Source organism: Anabrus simplex, chromosome 4 (assembly GCF_040414725.1).
Source record: "Anabrus simplex isolate iqAnaSimp1 chromosome 4, ASM4041472v1, whole genome shotgun sequence".
NCBI classification, from domain to species: domain Eukaryota; kingdom Metazoa; phylum Arthropoda; class Insecta; order Orthoptera; family Tettigoniidae; genus Anabrus; species Anabrus simplex.
Window position 1 is genome coordinate 298,906,577 of NC_090268.1, and position 19,507 is coordinate 298,926,083.

At 41.0% G+C, this 19,507-nt stretch overlaps 1 protein-coding gene across 1 annotated transcript in view; it reads right to left on the minus strand.

Moving 5' to 3' along the window:
* LOC136872669 (vascular endothelial growth factor A) overlaps nucleotides 1-14,474 on the minus strand; it is a 56,234-nt gene extending 41,760 nt beyond the window's left edge. Inside the window, exons 1-3 of the mRNA XM_067146481.2 lie at nucleotides 14,372-14,474; nucleotides 9,344-9,401; nucleotides 7,988-8,106 (exon numbers count right to left, since the gene is read on the minus strand). Of these exons, the coding sequence (XP_067002582.2) occupies nucleotides 7,988-8,106; nucleotides 9,344-9,401; nucleotides 14,372-14,434 (240 nt within the window). The 5' untranslated portion in view covers nucleotides 14,435-14,474. The remainder of the gene's footprint in view (nucleotides 1-7,987; nucleotides 8,107-9,343; nucleotides 9,402-14,371) is intronic.
* Between the last annotated feature and the right edge of the window lie 5,033 nt (nucleotides 14,475-19,507).

A 19,507-nucleotide genomic window follows, 5' to 3' on the forward strand; every position in this document is an offset into this window, starting at 1 on the left:
CGAATACCCCGTTGGCCATCCTCGAAAATGGTTTCTCGTGGTTTCCTATTTTCATCTTCAGGGAAATGCCTTGATGGCACCTTCCTCCAATTTCTAGCCCGTGCAGTTACACTCACAAGCAACACCCTCACACAGCATACATCCTCGGACACTCCTGGCACTAAAAGCCAGATGCTAAAAAATGTTAATCAATCAATGATTTGTTGTCTTCTAGTGAGGAGTGTTGTAGCAGGTATAGGCCCTACAGAGAATAGCTTACATTGGAAGCGCTATGCCCATGCGTGAAGCTGGTAGGTCTAGGCCTGATCTTCGTACAGAGGACCGCATATGAGAATTTACTGCAGAGGACCCCCAGCAGCAATACTCGCCAAATCGTGACAGTGGTAGGAGTGGACCGTCCTACGAACATAACGGGAAGACCGGCAACATCAGTATCATTTGCAGTGTGTTCAGCACTACTGGAAAAAAATTATGCACCACAGATAGCCTTCTGTGAATAGGTCCATCCTCAACCCAAAAACCTCATGTTCACAAATGAGGTCTCGTTTACGAGGAATGACACCTTCAGTTTTGACAACACGTATGTGTAGTCGGAGAACAAGCCCCATGCTATGAGACGTTTCCACCACCAGGTTCGGTTTTTCTATTAATGTTTGGACAGGGATTTTGGGAAGCATTATCAAAGAATCTGTGATATTACCTTATAGAATGGCTAGCGTATCTTATCTACAGTTTCTAGAAGGCACTCTACCACTACTAGCGGATGTTCCACTCCATACGCGACGGCATCTGTGGTTGCAATATGATGGAGCACCCCCGCACTTTACCAACGCAGTGCGCCGTCACCTGGACGCCGCCTATCCGCAGCGATGGATCGGCCGACAAGAAGTCCCGATCAAAACCCCTTAGATTACTTTTTTGGGGGTACATGAAATCTAAGGTTTATCGCAGACAAGTGGAAATTCTGCAAGAGTTCCGGGAATGTGTCTTGGAATCTGCTCAGGACATCAGTCAAAACAACGAGGTACTGAGGCGTGTTCGAGAGAAGGCTCCGAAGGTGCCGAGTATGTATTGCCGCCAATGGTGTTCCACGCATTTGATCCCTGCTCTGAGGCGCTGATTGGAATAAATAGTGTGCACTCTTAAAGGAATAATGGCAGAGGAGTGTTCACGGCCGTCTGCAGCCTGGTCATTCCAGCTCGGGAACTTTGGATTGTTAGATCGGCAGCATAGCACTGTTCGTTAAAAATGTGCGATTTTCTATTTTATTATTTCATATGATAATATTGCTTGTAATCGTGACATTCCTACTGACTTCATTGTCATGACCTATGATGATTTCAGTTGGGAAAACCGCAAAGACAGCCTTTCTAAGGATGTAAAAAGGCAGGTGGAGAGTGAGTGCCATTATCATCAAACTGTCCAACTCGACTGGCTGGCAGTAGGAAGTGGGCCTGCCATCGTAATGAAAACTCCCCAAGTTCATTGTGACTGATAGTAGGCAAGAGGAACTGCCATTATAATTCCCTAACCCAGTATTCACATGAGAAAAGACGTATGGTGACTTTCCCGTCGCTTTTCTGTGTAACGTTAAGAACTATGCAATTTAATATAATCTTACTCACAACGTGTAGAGTACATAATCTAGAATTCTGAATACAATGTAGGATTCCGTATCGAAGCACAGGCACATCAGCTAGTCACATCTAAATTTGTTCCAGAATCTAATTACGCTGTACCGGGGACTCCGAAATTAAGGTTGAAACCCTTTCAGAAAACAATCGATAATGTTTGGTAACAAAACACACGAGTAGCGTTACGAAAATGTTGCAAATCTTGGGATGGGAAGACTTGTAAGTAAGAAGAAGAGCTGCTCGACTAAGCGGGATGTTCCGAGCTGTTAGTGGAGAGATGGCGTAGAATGGCATTAGTAGACGAATAAGTTGGAGTGGTGTTTTTGAAAGTAGGAAAGATTACAATATGAAGTTAGAATTCAAGACGATAAATTGGGGCAAATATTCGTTTATAGGACGAAAAGTTAGGGATTGGAATAATTTACCAAGGGAGATGTTCAATAAATTTCCTATTTGTCTGAAATTATTTATGACTTACTTATCGTGTCCTATTAGTGCCGGGAGTGTCCGAGGACATATTCGGCTCGCCTGGTGCAGGTTTTCTACCTGACTCCCATGGGAGTCTTGCGCTTCTGGATGTGAGATTATGATAATGAGGTAGGGAGAGGGTGAAACCCGGTGTTGGCACGTAGCCTACTCCTCTCGAGTAACACCAAGGGGTCGGTTCAAAGTTTTACGTCGTCATCCGAAGGACGAATCACCATCAACAGCATCATATTCCCTCACTCCATTTTAATAATGCGAAGAGGTTTGGATTTGAATCCAGGCTTTTGGCACGCAATCTAGTGATTACAAATTGTATACCACCAACTTTCCTACCCTGTCGGCCTACATTCTGACGGTGAAAATTTTTCATCCATGCAAGTGGTTCAGACGATTGAGGTGCCGGTCTTCCGACTCCAACTTGGCAGGTTCGATCCTGGCTCAGTCCGGTTGATGTTTGAAGGTGCTCAAATACGTCAGCTTCTTGTCGGTGGATTCACTGGCACGTAAAATAACTCTTGTGAGACTCAATTCCGGCACTTCTGCGTCTCCTTAAACCAGAAACATAGTTACTGGAACTTAAAGCCAGCAACATTATTATATTCTAATTATGTTTTCGTCCAACGACACTCGAACCGGCTAACCACGGCATTAGACCTTTATTTTAGAAAAGACTAAGTTAGTAACTGATAAGCAATCTGCCACTTGGTGACAGCCCTAAATGCAGATCAATTGTGATTGATGGGTCGCATGCGGCACGATGCTTATCCACTTGGTCGCTATTGGCACGATAATGGCCGGGTCGCATCCGGCACGGTCGCTTCTGGCACGTAACCACCCGACCGATGAGAGGAATTCTCTGCACGTAAACAAGTTACGTAAATCGAAGGCGGCACAGAACGGAATTTCACTCGAACAAAAATTGAACAGAGGAAACGGAAATTGAAGAATAATGCCCGGTTTCTGGAAAGATGAGATATCTTTCCGATAACTATTGCTTTGTTACAGCTGTCGACTCGATAAATCTTTGCTGCGTTGCACAGCGGAACAGCAGTTAACTTATCGAACTGTCAACTATTGGCTCGTTGATCAAGTTTCATAAATACACACTAGGTGCCACCCCTCGTACCGCTTTGTTTTTGTGCATTAGGTGTGTTCCCTAGATTGTCAGGCGCATGCGCACAAGTAATGCATCGCATTTGAGCTTTCTGTGCAGCTCCTATTATCCCCTCTTTGCTATGCACGAAGAAATGGATATTCGACTAGTTCTTGCAGAAGTGGGTGTCAGTTTCGTGGTGTTTAATGACTGTCAGAAGAATTTTATATTGTTTGAGGATTTCTAATGAAATATGCACACGAATGGCACATGTCAAGCGCAATCCAGTTTGCACTGAGCCTTATAAGTATACCGTATCTCTTCCCTGTTATTACAAAATATGAACATTGTTTGATCAAAGTATAACGACATACATCGCGTAATTAACATAATTATATAACCTGTTAGTTCCTTGTAATGTAATATCGTTAATTAAAAACAATCCCACGATAAAAGTATATGCTCACTGCCAATGCAAGAAGGCCTGCAGTAGGCCTACTACGATAAATGTGTAATTATCTGTTATACTCAGTTACTGGTACCAGTGCTTTTATGGACACGAATGCAGTCACAGATACAAATATGACAAGACGCAGTAGTACTGAATCTTAAAGGTTATCGTAATTAATAATTGATCAACAGGGGACAATGGAAAATTATTTGTCACAGGACGCAAATTGTCGCCTGTAACCTCTTACCATACCTACGACAGTATATTTGTTTAGCCTCAGTCTGTCTTTGAATTCATTTTCACTACTGTATAGTTCATTAGAACATTAGGCCGACGGAAGAAGATGAGAAAGCCATAGAAAATTTTAACAAACGCAATGTTAGCTGCTGATACTGAAGTACTGCGCACGCGCCCAGTAAGTTAACAAATAGATATCTCCTGCTCAGGGCCCTCTAAGTTAGCAAGCGATTTGTCGAACCGATAGATGTATCTTACGTTCGTGCAACGCCAAAACACAAGTTAACCATTCGATACCGCTATAGGTTCGATACCTCACGTTCCAGAAACCGGGCATTAATAACTTATTTAAAAACTTACCAATTAACATACGTCTATATAACACATACTCTTCTCGAGGTTGTCTGCAATCTTTGTTTGGACTTATGTAGCGCGTTTCACTACTCAAGAAGGTAACGAACAACAGCCATGTTGACACAGTGACTATCAAAAGTTAACATAACAGGTGCAACAGCGTTCCCGGAGGGTGGCTCTGCGGTGAACCACCCAATTTGGAGGTGTGCGCTCTCCAGAGGTTTCACCCTTCTTCGAGGGCTTACGGGCGGTTGCGAAACGTAATGATTTTCACATGTTGCTTTGAACCTGTCACTGTTTATGCTGTGGCTTTCGTCGAGATTCTCGCCGACAACTCAACTAATGTCTCTTGTTGTTTTTAATAATGAATTTATCCGTATGGCAGCTTATGAAATTTGACCAGAAATATTGATTTACTCGATTCATTAGAAAATTAACTGCCTGAAGGCTGGTTGGATTCTTAGCACGACTGGAAGTTATGTAGGTTCAGGGACAGCATTACGTATGGCAGTGCTTTTGAGGTGCACCAGCCACGATCCAGAGTGACGTTTTTTATTTATTTTTCCATAGAGCGAAAAATGCTATATAAGTGATCATGAGAAAAACATCCTTCGCAGCATCCAGAGGCACTTGATATTCTCCGTTACTTCTTTCAGCGCTTGATCGTGTCTAGTCTTTCAACTATGCTGTAGGAAGTTTCATTTATCACACGGTCATAATCTGAGTTGCCAGTATTGATTATAACAAAACTGAATTACTGACCTAATTCTTTTCGTAGAAACAAGCTGATTTAATGCTTCTCTACAATGCTACTAACGACTACTTAAAATCGATGTCTATAAATAAATAAATGTGTAGGGACGTGAAGCAACCATTGTCCAGTGGGAAACCACTACAATCAGCCATCCGAGTACCAGCAGGGAAACCGAAGAATGGGATATAAAAGAAATGCCCATCCGAAGTCGAACATCAACGCTTACAACCTTAGTTAATATGAAACAACACCGACCGCAAACTACAAGGTTTCAACTGTAACTCACGAATGAAAATTCAACAGGAAGTTACACCCCAGGTGGTAACCAATCCACCGTCACCTTGAGTAACCCATGTAGGTCTGCGGATTCTGGGGAGTCTGCATCGATATGCATGGAGGTATCGGAGACTCCTAGAAACTAGATCAGCCACAAACACCGAAACTTCTTTGTAACCTTTAATGCCAACTCTCTCTTGAAAGTTGATAAACTCAAATACCTCAGGGACATCCTATCTTATTATGAAATCATAATCGCGGCAATTCAAGAAACGAGGTTTGCTGATGAACATGCCTTTGAATCACAAAGTTATAGAATCTTCAATGGGAAACATGTCAAATGTGTGATCAAAAATGTCCCATAACTCGGCAATAGGATTTATTGTTAGCAGTGAGATTCCAGACTTGGTCACAGACTTCATCTCTCCTAACAGTTGAGTCTCGATGCTTAGCTTTCGAAGCACGAACAAAGTCTACACGCTTATGAATGTACATGGGCCAATCAACCAGGTGAACAAGAAGGTCCCAGATGGAACAGATGCATTGTGGGAGGGGCTGAAAGATGTCATCTCGAAAATTCCTGACAACCACACTATCATTTTGCTCAGATTATCAAAGAAAGGAAAAGGAAGTTCAAAAAAGAAAATGTTGGAAACTACCCAGCCCACCGACGAACCAATCGGAATGGAGAAAAACTTAACAGAGTCCGGACAAAGATAACTAATAGATTTGAGACGGAAGAGCTGAAAACCAAGAGAGTTAACTCATAAGCTCAAGTCCATGGATCCAGAGAATTGGCATCAACTGAGAAACGCCATTGTTAAAACGACTGATGAGCAGGTCTTCCTAACGAAACCAAACAAACACCTGTGGTGGACTCATTAATGTGATGAAGGAATAGATCGAAGACAACTATCCTGACAAATATGCAACCCACAGAAGAATCAAAATAGGTATGAGGATTTCCTGGCGGTGAGAAAATACGCGTCAAAAGACATCCGCGGGTTAAAGCGCACTTTTGAGAAAATCCAACTGACACAAATTGAACATGTTTCAATAAGAACATTATCAGGGATTTCTACAGAACTTTCAAGCGTAACCTCACTAAATACTCCTTTCAAAGTCTACAGTTCGGAATACCACAAAAGTAAACTTGTCTACAACGGAAAGAATAGTTTTCAGGTCTTGGCAAAATATTTCGAATCTCTTCTCAACTGTGAAGAACCAGAATCACAATTCACCTTTGAAGAAACCATGCATCCAAACCGAGACACTTCTCCACGCACAACAGAGGAAGTCAACCAGATCATGAAGTCATTAAAGAGCAACAAAACAGTAACATAGAACCCGGTGAAGGCGCAATAATTGCTGAACTCAGAATGAAAGATATTCAGAGCGATCCTGGGACCAATCAGAAAAAAAAGTAAGTATGGTGAATACAGGCGACGGCATAACAACGAATTATACCTGCATGCGGAGAGGATAACATCACCATTCGGAAAAGGAGGATGAATTTTTATGGCCACATAACATGTATGATTCAGCATGAGTTCGCAGAGATTGACCAAGCGGTTGCTTTCCTGCTTTGTAAACAAGAAAACCACGACTCTCAGGTTAACCTAAGTTGAAAAAATCTTACAAGAAATAGGGATGACACATGAAGGCATCCAGGAACGTGTTCTTCTCCAGATGAAACCTCAAACATACAGGCGAAACTAAGAAAAGTCGAAGTTGAAAACAGGCAAAGAGTGGGCTGATGAAAGAAAGGAAGCTCACAGAAAGCGAACGAGTGAATACCGGGGAAGAATTAAAGCTCAAGGATGGAAACAGTTGAGATAACGTGGTCCACAGCAGGCCGAAACGAATAATAATAAATTAAACTTATAGGCCTATGTCGGTTTATTGATTAATCTGACTTGTTTGTGCAAAATATCACAAATCACGCTGTAAGTTGTTTTAGGTAGAATATTAGGATTGATATATAGTGTGAAATGCTATAGGTGTTTTGAAGAGGGCCCTTCACTGTCTGAGCCCTTGTAAATTATTGAGCCTAGAAACCGGAGTTTTATACAAAAAAAAAAAAAAAAAGGTTAGAATGCAAACATATTGCAGCGATTCGTATCTTAGGTGAGCTTTACATATTATTATCCTACAGTTTATGTGTCTCTCTCTACACAAGTGTGTGGCGGGATAGACGACATTTACTATTTGCCAAACCAATTTGCATTATTACTGCATAAAATCCGTCGGTGATTTTGGAAGTGGAGCAGATTGCCCCTGCGCACTTCCTCCAAGAGACATAGCATAAAACATTACCTATGATGTGTTTTAACTCTGCACATCAAAAATAAACTTCCTATACCAGTATTATGAGGTATGAGCAATGCTAGTAATGCCATTCCTTCTGCAGGCAGTCCCTGCTATGAATGGTGTGAAAATGTTGCTCATAGAGTCGGTTGATGCGTACATTTCAGTGGGCTCGGCAGAATTATATGTAATAGCAACTTCTGGCTTGGTGAGGAAAGCAACGGGAAACTACATCACTCCTCATTTCCCTAGTACGCCTCTTCAGTGATGCCTAGGCCATATATGACAGCTGATTGCAGAGCTGTTGAGGATCCAGCCATCCTTAGGGCTGAAGACTGTACATACATACACACACCGGTATTATGCTAGAAAGAATATATTTTTGAATCTCTTACCTGCATACTTGGATCGTCTGAGAAGATGGGGACCGTCATTGGCCGTGGCTCTTTGCACATCCCGTTTATCATCATCTGTTTGGCTTCCTTACTGAAATCCTTGTCTCTGCACCCTTTCTCTGTAGCAGAAATGGACAGGATTTTACATTTTAAGCATTAACATTGTTTTCATGAACACACAAGGGGTAAAATAGGAGTTCTTTAGAACAGTGAAGTGACACGAACAAGTAAATGAAGAAAATTACTTTGTTAACCGACTTGACTCTCTCCTTTTTTAAGTGGAACCTTCACTTATTTCACTTATTCCAAATAACAACAACCAAGGGATTAAGTTTGTACGTACTTTTCGAATATTGACCTAATACTTCTTTTTTTTTTACAAACATTAGCCCATGTCGCATTTAGTTTAATGTTTATTCATTTGTTTGTTACAACATCACGGCAGAGCGAATGAGTGAATTTTCATGAAATTTGGCATTGAAGGTGAGAAAGACCTGCCATAAAAATGTTCAAAATTCTAGAGTACTTTTCCCAAAATCTATTTGGGTTAGACACTTGAAATTTGCACCTTTAGATATAATAATAAGAAGAATAAATATTATTTGCCGAAACCAAATAGCTTTTCAGTATGCAATTTTTAGGAGGTGTAAGTTTTGCCTAAAAACGTGGCAAAAAAATTTACAATTTAATTTAGGTATTACTTACAGAAAAATCCCTTCGTATTACTCTTAATCGGGGTCATCCTGATATGCTGAAAAATGCAGGATCTAGCATTACAGGTTTTCTTGAAAATAGTACCATGAGAGTTCGATGTTAACAGGTGTTTCTGGAAGGAAGGAAGGAAGGAAGGAAGGAAGGAAGGAAGGAAGGAATTTTCTGGTTATAAATTGCATTACCTATCGACTATCCCATACGCGAAGCTCCGATAATGTATATGAGCACACGCTAGAATTTGTCAGCTGAGTTGCACAAGGTGTCATATTTTGAAAATGAAAATTTATTCACTTTAGGAAATGCCGTCAGTAGCGTACCTCATAAGTTATGTTATTTATAGTTTGCTTTACATCGCATCGACACAGATAGGTCATATGGCGACGATGGGAAGCGGCCATGGTCTTAATTAAGGTACAGCCCCAGCATGTGCCTGGTGTGCAAATGGGAAACCACGGAAAACCATCTCGATGATTGCCGACAGTGGGGTTCGAACCCACTATCTCCCGCTTGCAAGCTCACACCTGCGGCCCCTATTATTATTATTATTATTATTATTATTATTATTATTATTATTATTATTATTATTATTATTATTATTATTATTATTAACAAAATGTATTTTATAGTAAGTGAGATACTCACCATTAGGGATGTATTTATTCATCATTAACGATCTATATTCAGACAGGAGAGGGGAATACTGAAACAAAGAAACAAATTACGAATTACTTAGACCTACAGGTTCTCTGTATAGTTCAGTAATATTCGAGATTATACCAAACCATTCGAAAGGATCTCTTTGTAATAAAAGCAATAGACCGAAGAACAAAACTATTACTTTTTATTTTTAGAAATATCAGTCTTTTCGAATTTAGTATATTTGTCTATGTCTTAACAGTTTTCTACGCAGCTTTTCCGCAAGGTGTAAATATATTGGGTCGGGGATACAACTGGGGAGAAGGACCAGTACCTCGTCCACGCGGCCTCACCTGCTATACTGAGCAGCGGTCTTGGTGGGGGCGGGAAGATTGGAAGGGATAGACAAGCAAGAGGGGCGTTATTATGACAAAATGAAATAACGAAAATAATTTACAATAAGTAACAACTTTGAAGTAAATGATAATGGATCTACATTTCTAATAAGTCTGGGAAACCCTCAATACCCTGCGGCCGTTACAATTATTTTCTTGGAGTCTAATTCTTAGCTACAAGGCGAGTTGGCCGAGCGGTTAGGGGCGCGCAGCTGTGAGCTTGCATCCGGGAGCTAATGGGTTCGAGCCCCACTGTCGACAGCCTTGAAGATGTTTTTCCGTGGTTTCCTATTTTCACACCAGGCAAATGCGGGGACTGTACCTTAATGAAGGACACGGCCGCTTCCTTCCAAAACCTAGGCCTTTCCTATCTCATCGCCGCCATAAGACCTATCTGTGTCGGTGCAACGTAAAACAAATTGTGATAATAATAATAATAATAATAATAATAATAATAATAATAATAATAATAATAATAATTTTTCCGCTTGGCCTTTATGATGCTCATACCTGGTAATCAGGTCTGTTATAGAGCCCTTTTCCTTTCCAGCTTCAAGAGCAATCATGTCTATGCGTCTAATACCACCATCCGATAATATGCCATGGACTTCTTCATAAATGGTATAACCTTTTACTCCGAAGTTTCTGCGATTAAAGTGTTTGATGGTGCCAATATTTTCTCCATACATCACTGTGCGGGCACGATCCCAGGCTGTGAGCCAGTGTTTCTCAGTCCTCTCATTTTTAATTATTGTATTGATGGGGTGATAGTCGTGATGGGATAATTGAATACAAAATAATCGATTATATTTCCCATTCAATTGCTTTTCTATTATTCATTCGAATGAATGAGACAATCGAATAGTGAATATTTTTTCTATCCGATTATTTTTCGATTATTCATTCGGAACTGCATTCGAATAAATGAGGCAATTGAATAGTGAATGCTTTCGAAATAATAGAATTAAAAGTGATGTTGTTAAGACAGTTAATTCACTCATTTAGTTTCAAAATTTGCAGATGCGTTTGCAAAAAGGCGTATTTCTATTTTTCATAAGAGTTCATCTTATTTCAATCGATTATCCATCCGACATACTTAAACCGAAAAAATGATCCATGCGCATCCGAATATTCTATGGGATACAACTGAATGATATTTGAAACTCATTTAATTAATTTATTGTATTATTCATTCGATTATCTAAATAATCGGAAGGAAATCATTCGATTATCCCATCTCTGGGTGATGGTACTTCCTGGTTATGAGAGTAATTAGGGGTTGTAGTAATGAGGAAAAGGAGAGGGCGCCCAAGTCTCTGGTAAGGCCGAAGTTACAGTATGGTTCCATTGTATGGGACCCTCACCAGGACTACTTGATACACGAACTGGAAAAAATTCAAAGGAAAGCTGCACGATTTGTTCTGGGTGATTTCCAACTAGGGAATAGTGTTACGAGAATGTTGCAAACTTTGGGTTGGGAAGACTTGGGAGTAAGGAGAAGCGATGCTCGACTATGTGGTATTTTTCGAACTGTCAGTCTAGAGTTGGTGATGAATGTCATTACTAAGCTTGAGTTGAGCTTTTAACAGTAAGAAAGATCATAGTATCAAGCTACAGTTGGTATTCGAGAGGACAAATTGGGGCAAATATTCATTTATGCGACGAGGGGTAAGGGATAGGTATAAATTATCAAGAGAAAAATTCGATAAATTTACAATTCTTTGAAAATGAAGAGCTAGGAAATCTGCCACCCGGACGACAGTCCTAAATGTTGATCTTTAATGATTGATTGATTGATTGATTGATTGATTGATTGATTGATTGATTGATTGAATCTCTTTGTGGCAACACTGACAGAGATTGCCAATCAGAGATCTACCCGGCAAAGTTCTTACTGCAGTGAAATTATGCAGTCATTTTATTTGCATCCCGTCAATCACTACAGGAGAGGCCTTCATGGCGTTTCATCCAATTATTGGCAGGTGTATATTCCTTACAAAGTTGAACTCTTATATTACCTTTGTGAGGCGGTCATTTCGCGGTCTCGAAACCCTTTACGTACTTTCCTTGCATCATGGAAACTATTTCGTTGATTAATAGATCTATAATAATTCACTATGTTTAAAGAAGGAAGACACATTGAAATTTCGTCTAATTCCTTCCAACAAGCGTAAATGTATGGAAATCATGTATGCTTGGAACATTGCAAGCATTAAAGTGTTTGCGTGCTACTTCCCGCGACGCTTTGTAAAGACCACGGATTGCGAGCCTATGACACGCGAACACGACTTCTATGGCACTTCAGATAACACACTAATCTTCTATATATATCAAATTGGATGTTGGTATGTTTGAAGCTAATAGACTCAAAAACTACTGGACCGATTTCGCCGAAATTTTCACAGTTTGTTCTTATTACATCTGAGAGGGATCATGAAGTGGTTTGAGCGAAATCTGATCGGTAGTTCGGCACTAAGGGGTGAAAAATAAAATAGGGGAAGATAAGCAAACCGCAAGACAAGTCCGATCGGCGGGTTGCCTACCCAACAGTATGTGAAGATTATGATGTGTTCCTTAAAACTTACTTCTGCGTTTATCTGGAAAAATTACTGTAGGGGCAAGAAACCCCTAGCACCCCTAAAAATCCGTAAATGACGATATTAGTGACGAATTCATAGTCTTTGGGGTAGCTGAGATGAACTGTGACACTCTGAATCGGTATGGTAAACATATTATGACTTACTGTTCGGGAAAGAAAACTGTAGGGTAAGACACACATACGGACGGGATCGTACAACTGAAGATGTTACAGACGTTAACATTGGTATTTGGAATCTTCTTTAAAAATAAAAATATTTTATTTTTATTTTTGGAAAATCCATAAACAATATTATCGGTATTAAATGTTCATAAAATTATTGAAATGGGCAGGAAAAACTATACGACTACGACAGGCATACCAAGATGAGTTGTCTGACCTATTTATAAGGACGGCTGTGGAGCCGCGCACGGGTCCACTAGTATATTTTAATGTTTTCACATAGGTCGAAAATCTAGCAACAAAGCATATTTCAATATTACGCTTTAATAAAGAAGTATGTATCAATTAATTCTATGGACACATTTTTTTTTTTAAATTTTATGAGGTCAAAGCAAAATTATATCGTATTCTTAAAATTTACCTGTTTTGTAAATGGAAATTTCAGTGATGTTTGCAAAATAAAATCATGAAACACTCAGTCGAATTAATCTAATACCTAAATAAAGTCAGATGAGGCTTTCATGATGATTTTAAAGGAAAATAACACTAGACTGTAAGAAATAAACAAGGCCTTAACTGATACGCTAGTCGGTAAAGTTTTTTTTGCTAGGGGCTTTACGTCGCACCGACACAGATAGGTCTTATGGCGACGATGGGATAGGAAAGGCCTAGGAGTTGGAAGGAAGCGGCCGTGGCTTTAATTAAGGTACAGCCCCAGCATTTGCCTGGTGTGAAAATAGGAAACCACGGAAAACCATCTTCAGGGCTGCCGATAGAGCGATTCGAACCTACTATCTCCCGGATGCAAGCTCACAGCCGCGCGCCTCTACGCGCACGGTCAACTCGCCCGGTCGGTAAAGGTTTGCCATCCCTGAGTTAGACCTTTACTTTTTCTATCAGAATGTAACGTAAAATCTGGGATGTCAGTAGACAGTTTAAAAAATTACTTTCAATGTGCATCACTGAGAAAACTAGAGGTTATACATGTCAGTTTAGAAGCCTGAAAGTGATAGGTAAATGCAGGACATATCACAGTATTTATAACAACGTATATCTGATCAGGCGTAAGTAGAGGAGAATGCATAAGAACATTTAACTTTTGGTGTAGGTTTTTCATAACCGGCCCCGTGATGTAAGGGCAGTGCCTGTCACTTACTCGGAGGCCTCGGTTTCAATTTCCGGCCAGGTCAGGGATTTTTACCTGCACCTGAGGGTTGGTTCGAGGTCCAGTCAGCCTACGTGATTAGAATTGAGGAGCGATCTGACGGTGAGATAGCGGCCCTGGTCTAGAAAGCCAAGAGGATACGTCATGCTGACCACACGACACCTCGTGATCTGAAGGCCTTCTGGCTGAGCAGCGGTGGCTTGGTAGGCCAAGGCCCTTCAAGGCTATAGTACCTTGGGGTTTGGTTGCGGGGTAGCTTTCTCATAATTGACTTTGCATCAAATTTAATCGTGTGGATGAACGGAATGCCAAGGTAGTGAAAGTGTTCACCTTGTTTAATAGTATTAAACACTATGTTTTTCTTCAACTAACAGGGTCTTTGTAACAAGTTTTTCCCTTTACAAAACATATGCCAACACACTTGTTGAAGTTCATTTCCAGGTCTGTCTCCCGAAGCGGTAGTTAGTGGGACATAAAAACCAATAACATTATTATTGTTATTGCCGATTAATTATGTTTAGCCTTTTTCCCGTGATGCAACAAAAAAAAGGACCAAAATTGAACTGAACCTACTTTCGAATTTAGTATATCTATCCGAGATAAATGATACGTATGAAGTAAATATTTTAAGCGTACAGACAACATTAGGCCTATAATTTTATTTATTTATTTAAATAGCTTAGATATAGAACTTGAACTTGTTTGTCACTCACTTGGCTGACGGCTGTGTGCAGAGCAAGGATTGCTGTCCCTACAAAGAAGTACGGTGACCACATCTTCTTCAGTTCTTAAAACTAATAAGTCGTAGGACAGCTTGATAAGAAATGAGACACGGACAGGAAGTTGCTTACATTAATAAACTAACTTCAAAGGAAGCGGAATTTCCGCCAGGATGCATTCACTGCTTGTACAACGGACAGTGAAACCTCACCAAATGTCTTCAGAAAGTTCACGTGAATTGATAATGTACTGTAGCAGTCATGTCTAGCGACAAATGCAGAGCACCAAATATGACTCTGTTCCTAAATTGAATACTGAATTATCTCAAGGTGTCGATTGTAGTGTTTTTATGAAGTCCCCGTGTCACTATTATACGAATTACAACAATAAAATAAACAAAATATGAGACGAACGCCTTAAATAATTAAACTAAGTTAAAGGGACTTACAGGTCCCGTAAGCACTTATGAGACCAATCACTTGCTCCAGTGGTACTGAACCGTAATTTCACTCCTCAATTACATACAGAGATGTCCTGCACTGTCAAGATACCTAAGTGTTCATATAAGAAAAGATCTTCATTGGGATAATCACATAAATGGGATTGTAAATAAAGGGTACATATCTCTGCACATGGTATTAGGAATTGTAGTAAGGATTTAAAGGAAAGGGAATATAAGTCTCTGGTAACACCCCAAACTAGAATACGGTTCCAGTGTATGGGAATGGGACCCTCACCAGGCTTGATTCAAGAACTGGGAAAAATCCAAAGAAAAGCAGCTCGATTTGTTCTGGGTGATTTCCGACAAAAGAGTAGAGTTACAAAAATGTTGCAAAGTTTGGGCTGGGCAGACTTGGTAGAAAGGAGACGAACTGCTCGACTAAGTGGTATGTTCCGAGATGTCAGTGGAGATATGGCGTGGAATGACATCACTAGACGTATACGTTTGAGTAGTGTCTTTAAAAGTAGTAAAGATCACAATATGAAGATAAAGTTGGAATTCAAGACGACAAATTGGGGCAAATATTCGTTTATAGGTAGGAGAATTAGGGATTGGAATAACTTACCAAGTGAGATGTTCAATAAATTTCCAATTGCTTTGCAGTAATTTTAGAAAAGGCTAGGAAAACAACAGACAGGGAATCTGCCACCTGAGTGACTGCCCTAAATGCAGATCAGTAGTAATTGGTTGTAAGATCGTCATTCGTTCTTCCTTGAAGAACACACCATTGACATGCCTATATACTACTCATCAGCTGTGTTTTTTATATCAGGAATATTTATAAACTCGTGTCATTAATCTGAAATGATAAACTTATCTGCCAGCCCTCTGTCAGTATCCCTTTTCGGTATTTCCTGGAAGTGATAGTGATGGCTTCCCCCTCTATTGTTCCCTTCGTCTTCTTCTCAATTTGACCGCACCCCGAATAGTCTGGAACTTCATTACCAGGGATATAAAACAAGCTCGCTACGAACAGACAGTGTAGGGCAGCTGGACTGCAGTAATGTTGGCTACCGTCGTTGTTGGTGTGGTGGGTGACCTTCCGGAGTCCGTGTCAGAGTATCGTGGTGCTGGAGTGCTGTTGGAGTATGGTGTGAGCTAGTGTGTGTGTACTGCCGTGGAGTACGGAGCGTAGAACTATGTGTGTACTGCCGTGGAGGACGGAGTGTAGAACTGTGTGTGTACTGCCGTGGAGGACGGAGTGTAGAACTGTGTGTGTACTGCCGTGGAGGACGGAGTGTAGAACTGTGTGTGTACTGCCGTGGAGTACGGAGTGTAGAACTGTGTGTGTACTGCCGTGGAGTACGGAGTGTAGAACTGTGTGTGTACTGCCGTGGAGTACGGAGTGTAGAACTGTGTGTGTACTGCCGTGGAGTACGGAGTGTAGAACTGTGTGTGTACTGCCGTTGAGTACGGAGTGTAGAACTGTGTGTGTACTGCCGGTGGAGTACTGTGTGCGTAACACGTGGAGTCAGTGTGTGGAACAATTGGTGTGAGTAGAGTTGTAGGTGGAGTGATGTCTGGTTAGCACTATTGAGTTGTTGCTGTTATGCGACCGCTCTTTGGTGATAGTGTTGAGTAATTCACTGTAGGTGTGGCCACCTAAAATGACTGTGAGTTGACTGTGTTACCGGACTCGTCTGGAGTCGAACCAAGGAATAGTCGTCGTGTGTCGTGTTGCTAACAGACTGTGTATTCAAACGTGTGTGCATGCAGCTGTTGCGTGAAGTGAGTGAGTGAGTGTTCGAAGAAAAGTGAAAGCGATGCCTATCAATCTGGATTATTGCCCGTCTCACGTCATAACAGCGAGCCGGACTACCTACTGTGACGAGGACAGAGAATTTGCAAATAGTCACTAATTATGGCACTGTTGTTATCCATTCTCAAATATTATTGCATTTGCATACATGTGAGTGTGTGAGTGTACTGATTCAATCATCCTACATTACATTAGATCGATGAAATATACAGTACTTTATTCGTAAAATACCTGCTATATACTGTATATACCAGATGACCGGCCAGCACGTACTTTCTATTTATATGTGTCCCGCATGCACCGATGATGAATGGGATGCCTAACAACTGATTTTCACAGGATTATTACTTCCTGCAGGCTCGTTACGTCAGGGTGCGAAAATACACTAGCGGAAATGAAAAGTGTTACACCATGAACACCTTGACCGAATGTCACAAAACTGATACCCCAAATATCCATGCCTGTGAGATATATTGATTAAAATGTCATCCTCGTACGACCTGCGTTAGTACAGGAAAACGCCATTTCTAAATATGGCGACTTGGGTGTGTACGTGATTGCCGTTGGGTGTGTCTAGCGTTACTGTCTCTTTTCATGTAGAGATCGCAACACAGCATTCCTAGAGAAAGTGCACGGGCAGCTTATCACCATCTTTCGGACTTTGTGAAAGGTCGAATCATGGGCATAAGGAATATGGAAGCACTATACTGACAGATTGCGCAGACAGTTGGCTGTATGTCGTGACCTACCTGTCCTGAGAGACGTTCTCGTAGGTTGGTCACCAGGCCGTTAGATGTTGAAGTATTACCTGTCCTGCCGAGCGGAATGTAGGGAGGTAATTGTAGGTATGACTCGTCCCGCAACTCCCGAAATAAAAGATGAAATTATTTACCTGTCCTTTATTACTGAGGACAACTACAACTACTATGTACAGTATATTTACAAGTCTGAATGCAATGATCTGTAGAGAGAGCGAGCTTGTTCCACGCGCCTACTTTTCTACTACGCGTCTATCTTAATCTTGCCCTACGGCACTTGGGCTATGCTCGAAAAGAATCTCGTTCTGACAAGTACGAACTACTGGCTGGAAGAAGGCCCCGCGCCATCTTGGCCAGGGGTTATATCTCCGCTCCTGAACTCAAAGTTCTATCCCTACCTCCTACCAAGGGATTGCGTATTACAGGCATTGCTAAACTGATCATCCAGTCACTAGCGCCCTCAAGTGGCTATTCTCAATAGTTGTCACAGTAAGTGCTGCTACCTAGGCACTACTGTCTTCTGTCTTACTTTTTCCTCATCTTTCCTTGTTTTCCTAAAGCGCATCTGTAATGGCCTTCACTGGCCGTGTACCCAGCTTTGTCCCTTTGTCGGTTTATCGGCGGCCGCCTGGCTCGCCGGCATACTACCTCTGTTTGTCGATACACAGTAAATAACTTGTTGTGATCAACAAGTCTCCGCTCTTAGTCAACTCTTGTGTAAGCTAGCGCGTTTCACAAACCGCTCTCCAATACTTAACTGAAAGCTTCCTTCTGCTTTCCAATTATTAAATCTAACTATAATTATTATACTTATTATACAGTTACTCAAGTACTACAAGGTGTCTCCTGTCGATGACTATCATTATTCTAACACTAATTAATCTCCTCTGACACCTTGAGCTCAAGACTCGGCTGCGAACCCCGGCTGCCTTCCACCTGGCAGTCCGCCGGTTCGAGTCCGTGGGAGGTCGGTACACGACATCTCCCCCCTTAGGGAAGAAATGGATGCAACCATACGTTGCGTCCATTTCTGTCCTACACTATTTATACTCTGATGTTGCCGGTACGTAAGGATCGGCGACCCTGTGGTGAAGGGGAAGGTTGTTCTCTACTCTGATTATCACTTGCGTCTATTTCTATTGCTTCTATAGATCTCACAGGCGTACTAGGGCGTCCCCCAGCAGGCCTGGAGTGTAATTCCATGATCTCCGCAGACATCTCCGGGCGTCCCCGGATCCGCCTGGGACGTTGGAATATAGTTAAATCCTCATCTGAAGTCTTAACCGTATCTCCCTTCGTGATTACCGTTTGTTTTATACATATATTAGGGCAATGAGCCCGTGCATCATCAAACCATCTCTTTGCTGGAAACCCTAGTTTCGGACAGCAACAATTACAACAATAACAAATTAAAATTAAACTTATGATACCAACAACTATCCACACAATATATCTGTACACATTAATATGCTGATAGACCATTTGTCTTTGCAGTTCTTCTTCTTTTTGTCTCACCATATCTTCCACTTCTTGTGTCTTATGGGTAGCCCATTGTAAATCGTTAATGTGATTTAGCAAATTATTTAAGGACAACTTATTCATTTCGGGTATCTGTTCTAACTTGATTTCACTACCTATTTGTTCACAACAGTCATAATCAAGTGTGACTTCTGGTACAAAGTCTTTACTTTGTGTAGTGTTCACTTCACCTACACCTTGTATTTTACTATGTGGCCCATACACTGTGCAACCTGCACTTAAAACAAGAATACCAGTGCCTGTTAACCTGATATCACTGGTGATATCCTTACACATACATGTTACTTTAACTTCTTCTGGGGATACGTATATATATCTGTTAGCTCTGATAGGTATCCACATGAGCTGTTGAACGGGAAGTATTCTTTTATCACAATAATCTGGAATCTGACTAACTCCTAAGATAAGCTGGACTGCACAACTCTTTTGAGTGTACACTGTATTAATAGGGAATTTAACATGACATAGTTTCCAACTGGGTGTTACTACCTTACATTGATTTACCTGATCTTTATCTAACTGAACATAAGTTTGTTTCTCTTTGTCCATAAGGATATAGTCCTTGGTCTCT